The following is an 8503-nucleotide window of genomic DNA, read 5'->3' as shown; positions in this document are numbered from 1 at the left end:
TATATACATATACATATATATAACTTTATTTAACTATGTTAGCAGAGGAAAAAGGCTGTATTATTTGTATTTCTTGTGTCAACCCTGTGGCACAGTGTCCAGTCCAGCAGGGGGCAGTAATTAAAGTCGTTTGGCAACTACACAGTTAATGAGAGCTGTTAGGACTGTACCAACAATCCATAATGTGGAGGGATCACAACCACAGTCTAACAGTAACGCGAATTACATTATTAACACAAACTGATTTATAATCATTCATAAATTATAAAAATGAGTCACAGCAATTAAAATATATAAAATAAGCTCTCCATATTAAACATATTCATACATATTTAAAAACAAACCCCCCCCGCGTTGAGATGGTTCCTTCCAGTAATGGTAGCCGCAGCGTGGTGGAGGAGAATCCAACGTGGATAAACAAACAACAACAACAACCAGCATTTCTGGGTTAAAACGGCTCTTTACAACAACAAACTTGTTGTAGTTTCACATTTAATGATCTTTAAAATCCGACCAGTCAAATAAAGCCGTCAGAGATTCCGTCACAAGATGGTAAGCCAGCGTTTATAACGTGTGCTAACCTCGTGAGCTAACAGCGGCTAACGTGTCTGCTGTGTGTCCATCAATAAAATCACCTTAGTGGTGGAAAATAACTACATTTAAGGTTGTTATTAAGGTTAATGATGATAATTAATGCAAGTTTAGTTTCTCCCCTTTTTGCTTTTTGTGTTTTAGAGCTGGTTAACTCAGCTGTTGGCTTCTCAGAGACAGTTATTAGACTTTGAGTTTGTTACAGAAATCATCTTCTTAATGACAATCAGTGGTTTAACTTCACATTAAAGGCCAATTCAAAACGAGATTGTACAGCAGAGTCATCCGTGGTGGATTTAAACGAGGGGCAGTACAATGTAATGTGGTTTAATGAGGTTTTGTTGTAGGTTGTAGGTCATTTAAAATGATAGAAATCAGGGAAAGGAAGCTGGAACCAGTGTGTTTGATTAATGAGCTGTTGGATTAATGGATTGTCAAAATACTGTAACAGTTTGACAAGCTGGAGACTTTGGAGGAGGTTGGTCTGTTCAGCTTCACTTTATCCGGATCTTCTCTTGTTCGTTTGGTTATTATTAAATAGCGAAAACAGAAAAATAGTGTATTTTGTTAACAGTATTTGTTCAAGAAGGACTTTGCGGAAAGCTGCTGCGACTCCACGGCTGTCACGTTGTTCACCACCCAGATTAATCTTCTGTTTCTCTCCTCCAGCCTCATCGAAAGAAGAAATCGTTCATTGAGAAGAAGAAGGCCGTGACCTTTCACCTTGTCCACAGAAGTCAGAGGGACCCGCTGGCTGCAGATGAGAAAGCGCCGCAGCACGTCCTCCTGCCCGCCGCCAAGGTAACTGCGGTGCCACCAAACGGGTGACCACGACGAGTCCACGGAGCTTTAAAGAGAAAAATGAGCAGAAAAATAAACGTGTTTCTTGTTGTTGTGTGCTTCAGGTGGAAGTGGAGAAGAGGCGCGAGGAGCAGAGGGAGTTCGGCGTCTTCTTCGACGACGACTACGACTACCTGCAGCACCTGAAGGAGGCGTCGGCCACGACCGAGCTGGTGGCCGCCGGGCCCTCGCACAGTGACAGGAGACATCTCCGGGATGAGGAGCAGGAGAACGAAGAGGAAGGAGACGCCGACAAGGTCGTTGCTGTAAGTTGACTCAGGGTTTATCTTCGGTCATGAATTTCCCTCGGGATAAATAAAGTATATAAGTAGGTTGGAATAGAAAATTTGTTGTTGTTGTTGTGTTTTTATGACTTTAGATTTCAGTGTAGTTTGGTGAAAAAGTAGCTGGTGGAACATTAAAGAACAGAATAGTCTTTTTGTGTGGATGGAAGTTATACAAGACATTTTACATTCACATTTCTACCGATAACCCTCTGAACCGAGGCTCCAAAATGTTACTTTTGCTGTTTGTTGTTGCAGTTGAAGACTTTTTCAGCATTATTTAAAAGGATTCTCTCTGTGTAGCTGGTTTAGATGTCAGCCATAGTAGTATTATTAATATTACTAAGGTAGATAGATACTTTATTTATCCCGAGGGAAATTCAAGCTTCAAGGTTCACGTTCCTCTGAAGTTGTGCGCCTTGTGTGGAAGCTCTGAAATGATTGTTGTTGTTGTTGTTGTTGTTGTTTGATGAACAGGCAGCTTCCATCAACCTGCCGTCTTCAGTGTTCGCCTCAGAGTTCGAGGAGGAGGTGGGACTTCTGAATAAAGCCGCTCCTATCTCAGGTACGCAGCTCATCGTTCGGATTATATCGTGTTGAATTGTTCAATCATGTTGAATCAAAAAGTCCAGTTGAAACTGAAAACAATGAAACTGTGTGATGTGATTTTATATTTAAGTAAAAAATATATCAGATACTTCCAAGGTTAACTGTAATGACAAAAGCAGCTTTTTGGTTTCCCTTTCTGCCTCGACTTCATGTTAAAACTGAATATATCCAGTTTCATGGCTGCTTTACTTTCACCTCTCGCTGTTGTTCCCGTCATGTGAAGCAGCTTTAAAGTTGCCCTCGGGTTCAGACGTCAGCATCTCGTTCCTCATCCCTTCGTGTGTTTCCTCCCTTCAGGACCGCGGCTCGACATGGACCCCGACATTGTGGCTGCTCTCGACGAAGACTTCGACTACGACGACCCCGACAACCTCCTAGACGACGACTTCATCCTGAAAGCAAACATTGCGAGCGGCGCAGTGAACATGCAGTAAGACACTGAAAATAGATCTTATTTCTGTTATTTGAGGTCTTTTCTCACCTTTTAAAGGCTTCTTCGTTTGAGGGATTCTGAAATATTTTTGTTTGCTGACAGGTTTGATGTAACAATCATTTTCTTGAGATAACTCAATTGATACTTGCAGACACTTGTATATAATATGAAACATCACAAAATCCCTCAATGAACATTATCTTGATCCACACGTTAGCAGATTTAATTGAAATTCCTTTTATTACTAAACAATTGGAGAAAATGTTCCAATAAGATGTAGTTCCACATTAAACACTGAATTTAACCTGTGGCAGAGGTGACGACGACGACGACGATGATGATGAGTGGGAGGACACAGACGAGGAGGGCGACTTTGACTCCGAGGGCGGGCTTTCGGGCGACGAGGACGCGGAGGGGGGCGGTCGCGGACGAGAGTTTCTCTTCATGGACGAGGAGACGAAGAGTCGATTCACAGAGTACTCGATGACGTCGTCTGTGATGAGGAGGAACGAGCAGCTCACCCTGCTGGACGACCGCTTCGAAAAGGTGAACTCACTGTGGTGTGTGTGTGTGTTGGCAGCAGTGATCCAGTTTCCCTCTCACAGTAACATTTAATTTGACACCAACACAGGCTAAAATACAACTAATTTTAATTAAAAATAATTTTCCAGGACAACATAGATTACCTCCATGACTGGAAAACTAATCTCTAAATGTTTTTCCAGGTTTTTCAGGACACGTGGGAACCCTGCCCCCTTTTTTATAGCTCTAAATAACAAATTAAACCAAAACTTATAAGAAAAATTAACACTTGAACTTAAAGCAAATGCCAGAAAACATCTTTGGGAATAATTTATTCGACGCGAGTTAGTAATTTTCTCTTTCTAACATCATTCAAACAAGAACAAAAAACTGATCAATAATTCTGTGTAGAAAACACAGCTTATAACTTTATTTATATTTATATACCTTATAACCTTCCTTAACAGTGTTACACAGTTTTTACAGTACAGAGATACTGGTGATAATATTGATAATAATTATACTTCTTGTTATTGTATATTGCTTTTTTAGTAGTCCTTTTTTAATGGAAACAAAGAGAAAACATGTCAAGAATACACAAAGACACAAAGCAGAGACAGAAGAGAGAGAATGGTCTATGAGCAGTTAAATGGATCAGTTTTATCTCGTGGATCAGATTGGTCAAAAGAAAACGGCAACAATGAACGATGATTGAATGATGTGTAAATTTAGACTGCACAAAGCAGTTCCCGTGGTTACTCCTCCTCTGGGTGAAATAACTTGCAACAGACCGTATCGGCCATCTGGGACTCGAGTGGAGGAAAACATTAAAACCATAACGGTGACACAGAGCGGCTGTTTAACAGATTCACAGTGAGTTCAGAATACAAAACAAAGTAGTAACTAACCTTTTAAAAAAGTCTACAGTTAAACTGTGTTAATTCAGCTCAATGTGTAACAGTGGAAACACATAAAATATTACATTTAATTGATATTGTATTGGCATACAAACGCAGATTAAAGTGCTTTACGTGATATTAAAGCATTGATAAAAACATACAAGTAGCCATAGCAGTTGTAGTCCTAATAGCAGCAGTTGTAGTCCATTTGTTTCCAGTCAAGTCAGCGAGTGTGTGCGGGTCTTTAGATGTGAGCTGCAAACTTGATAAAAAACTGTGTCCGTGTTGTTGTTGTTTCAGTTTTATGAACAGTTTGACGATGATGAGATCGGCGCTCTGGACAACACAGAGCTAGAGGGCTACATCGAACCGGATAGCGCTCGCCTGGAAGAAATTATCAAAGACTACTTCATACAGAAAGAGAAGGAGTGAGTGAAGTTCATTTCCCCCCCCTCTTGAACCTGATTCAGTCGTGTGTGTTTTTTTGTGACGGGAAGATTTATTAAAATATGGCATCGTGCGTTTGTGGTCCAGATACCTGAGGCCTGATGACTTGGGTCCCAAAGAACTTCCTGTTGTGAAGGAGGAGGAGGAAGATGAGGAGGAAGAAGAGATGGAAACTGTTGTTGTGGGGCCTCCAGAAGAGAAGTGGGACTGTGAAACCATCATCAGTGAGTTGTGTATTTATTAACTGTAACTGCTACAGGAGGCTGTCTCAGTTCATTTTATCAGGTTCATTTTAAAACAGTAGATGGCATGTTGAGCCGTTTTCAAGCCACGATATGCAGATTTTTGTTTTCCATAAATTTTGTTCGATATTAATAGCAGCATTGACGTGTTTCATCACAGGACAGTCGTATAATTTAGTTTACAGCTTTAAAAAACACGTTTCTGTGTGCAGTAAGAGAGATCTGCAGTTCTCAGAGATAATAGTGGAAGTTCGACACACTTGATGAACTGTAACGAAGATTGTTTGGTTTATGTATGTTAATTAAACTGTGTGATACTCTTCTCTTCTTCCACTAAACATCAGGATCCAGACTTTTATGTTCTTTTATCTCTGACTATTATCGATCCGATCTCGGTGTCAGCAGACTCCGGGATCTTGGCTCTTGGTGTTTCATTGGGAGCCAAAAGGGTTAAAATCATATCTGTTCCACATCAGTGCACTAAAAGCTCATTGGGTTAATGGTTGCCTCCTGCTGTAATAAAGCGTAAAGCTAAAGTGTCAACATGTCAGAGGTGATCTTCTATATGTATTAAATGTCTCAAGTAGAGTAAAATAGTGTTTGTGTCTCGATTTCTTGGGTTTTGTAGGTTTTAAATATATGTCTGGTTTCTGTTGGTGAGAAATAAGTCATCCAGTTTTGCTTCTGATAGTTCAACAACGGATTTCAATTTTAAATTTGTACTTTTAAGTCAGGATGTTGGTTGTATTTCCTGTTGGAAACTGGAATGTGTTCTTCTCTTTTACAGTTTCCATAGTTCGTACAACGTGAAAATCAACATAATCCTTAATGTCTCTGATGTTGCAGCTTTGAAAACCTTTCTACTTACTCTATTCTGTACATATTGTATCTGTATATTTCAGTTTTTAACGGCATGTTTCTTGTCTTCTCCAGGCACATATTCCAACATATACAACAGACCCAAAGTCATTGAAGAACCAGCAAAGGTATGAATGCCCTATAAATTCTGCTTGTTAAAACAGGAAGTTCCTGTCTTGCCTCTTCTTGTAAGACAGGTATGTGACCAGCCGGTGGCGCACGTCACACCCAAGACCTGTGAGACGAGTGTACCTGTTTGTTACTGCGACGGTTTCGGCTGTAGCTTCATATCTTCAGCAGTTAAAGAAGTTGTGTGTTTGCATGAAACAACAGAACAAGATAACTTATAAAACACTGTTATACAAGACAGCGCACATACAGGTTTATATTTTATTATATTTATGTTGAGTTGACGTTTACTGAAAGTAAGACTCCTTCCGTCCTCAGTCAAAGCCGATCCGTGTGTCCATTAAGACGGGCATCCCTCTGGACGTCCTCCCCACCAAAGGCCTGACCACCAAGCAGGCGGAGCGCATGACGAGGATCAACGACTCAGACCTCCCTCGTGTCTCCACCCAGCCCCGCGACAAGGAGGAGAGCAAAGACGAGAGGAAAGCGAGGAAACAGGCCATCAAGGAAGAGCGCAAGGTGAGAAAGAAAGACAGAGAGATACGGATATATAACGGCTGACGTCACCCTGAACAAGCTAATGTTTTATTAAAGTTCATTTAGATAAGCAGCCGAGGTGAAGCCTGAGATCTCATTAAACAAGTTAAAAAGGGACTAATCTGCGTCATCGGGCCCATGTAGGTGTGTTCTGTACAACTTTGATTGACAGCGAACGCGTAGCATCAACAAACAATCCCACAGCTGTCATCACATTTTAAATTATATCTTAACTAACTTTAAACCAGTGAGTGAGTGCAGACAAAGACAGACACAGAAATGTCTCATATTAAGAAAACAGTTCCAACTGTGGAACAAAAAATGTATAAGTTCATGCAGGATTCAGTCACTAAATAGTTTATAAGGGCCTTTCTGGTGATATTCTGTGTGTTTGTTTTTATATAAAATCTACTGAAAAGACCAAAACCAACAAACAGTTAAATAAAAATATGATCTTATATGTCTAAAGTCTGATGTATCTTCCTCCTGAGGAAGAATGGTCATTCCCACTAGTTGTGATTCATATCGCAAACGCAGCATCTGTCAAAATAATGTCAATATGACGTTTTTGCCATATCGTGCAGCCCTGCTGTTCAGAGAGATTACAGATCGACAAACACATTGTCGGCCAGCACCGGGCTTCTCCCATAGCGAAGCCAAATAATTGTGCCAGTGATTTGGTTGACTAAGCACTTTTCTAAATGCACATACATCACAGATCGTCTGTGTTTATTTTGGAAAACAGCTCAACCTTGGTTCAAATATTTGCTAAATGTCATCATGACTGTTGGGTCACCTTTTAATGAGAAAAAAGGGTGTGGGCATGAGAACCGATGCCAACCATGGAAAAAAAGGTGTCAAAGAATGATTAAAACCTGAAAATATTTGCACAGTACAAGTCTAAAACTCTATTTGTGTGTTTTTAATAGGAGAGGAGAGCAGAGAAGAAAGCCAACAAGGTGGCGTTCAAGGAAGAGAAAGTGCGACAGGAGAAGCAGATGTTGAACCTGAGAACGAACGTTCAAGGCCTGAAGCTTTAGTAGCCGACTGCCGTCGCTCTGCCTGCACTGACTTTATACCCAATGATGGCGCCGTCATGGGACACGCTGCTCTTCGCTTCAGTGGAGCTGAGAGGACACCAAACGACCCCAAAGAGGACTGATAGGGGTTCAGAGAGAGGCTCTGTTTTTTAGAACAGATTTTCCTCAAATAATCATGAGATGAAGTTAATTTAACTCAAAACATAATCTACTTTATCTACAGTAAACCAGCTCAGGTCATCATTTTATAACACAGGAAAGTGAAAGGCTGGGTATCAATCTTTCTTTTGGGGGGAAGTAGAGTATTGAAAACGTCTGATCACGTGCTAATGTTGTTTACTCGTTCTCTGATCAGATCCTGGTTTAAAATCTATTTATTTTCTTGCATTGGCTGCTCGTGTTAAACCACATTTAAAGGAAAAGTTTGACATTTTGGGAAATGCTTTTTAAGCTGAGAAGATTGAGACTGCTCTCTGGTTCTGGGCTCTAGCAACCAGCTAACTTAGCTTAGCACAAAGAATAGAAGCAAGAAACTGCAAGCATATCCACCTACCAGCACCTCTAAAGCTCACTGAATAACATGTTACTTTGTTAATTATTACAAAGACACCAATGTAAAATCTTTTTATGGGGGCATATAATCCTCAAAGTGATTAGTTGTTGGTATAGTTTCGTTCAGAAGAGTGGGATCAACCTTCTCTGACTCTCGGGCCAGAAAGCAAATAAGCAAGTTTCACAAAAGGACAAATTATTTCTTTAACATTCAAAAACTTCTTCTGCTTCTTTTGTTGAATGAAAAAGAAGAAATTCTGTAAGAAATTGTTTATAATCCTCATGAAACTGAACTTTAATCTAAAAGTGTCCGTTGGTACCCAGCCTACAAATACTTCCTTATATGTGGAATATAAGACTAAATAAAATATCAATATTGTTCTCGTCTCTTTTTTATTCAGGTTTCATCACACTGTACTTTCCCCACCTTTCATTTATCAGACTGGTGTTTGCTTAATCTTCAACTGAGCGGGAATTGTTTGGCAGAGCAACATGTTGACATTCCTTCCTCTCACGCAGA

The 8503-nt window shown here is 40.2% G+C and overlaps 1 protein-coding gene across 1 annotated transcript; it reads left to right on the top strand.

Annotated features, from left to right (window-relative positions):
• Positions 1-356: 356 nt before the first annotated feature.
• Positions 357-8362, top strand: ltv1 (LTV1 ribosome biogenesis factor). The gene is made up of 11 exons (XM_035660359.1): positions 357-552; positions 1261-1392; positions 1497-1697; positions 2193-2280; positions 2622-2754; positions 3072-3303; positions 4479-4606; positions 4713-4849; positions 5801-5853; positions 6173-6373; positions 7321-8362. Exons 1-11 carry the CDS (start codon positions 550-552, stop codon positions 7429-7431), a joined length of 1419 nt encoding a protein of 472 aa, XP_035516252.1. The 5' UTR covers positions 357-549; the 3' UTR covers positions 7432-8362.
• Positions 8363-8503: the final 141 nt, after the last annotated feature.

Source organism: Morone saxatilis, unplaced genomic scaffold (assembly GCF_004916995.1).
Source record: "Morone saxatilis isolate NCDOM2014 unplaced genomic scaffold, NCSU_SB_2.0 Contig17, whole genome shotgun sequence".
NCBI classification, from domain to species: Eukaryota; Metazoa; Chordata; class Actinopteri; family Moronidae; genus Morone; species Morone saxatilis.
This window is presented reverse-complemented; position numbering and strand designations above follow the sequence as displayed.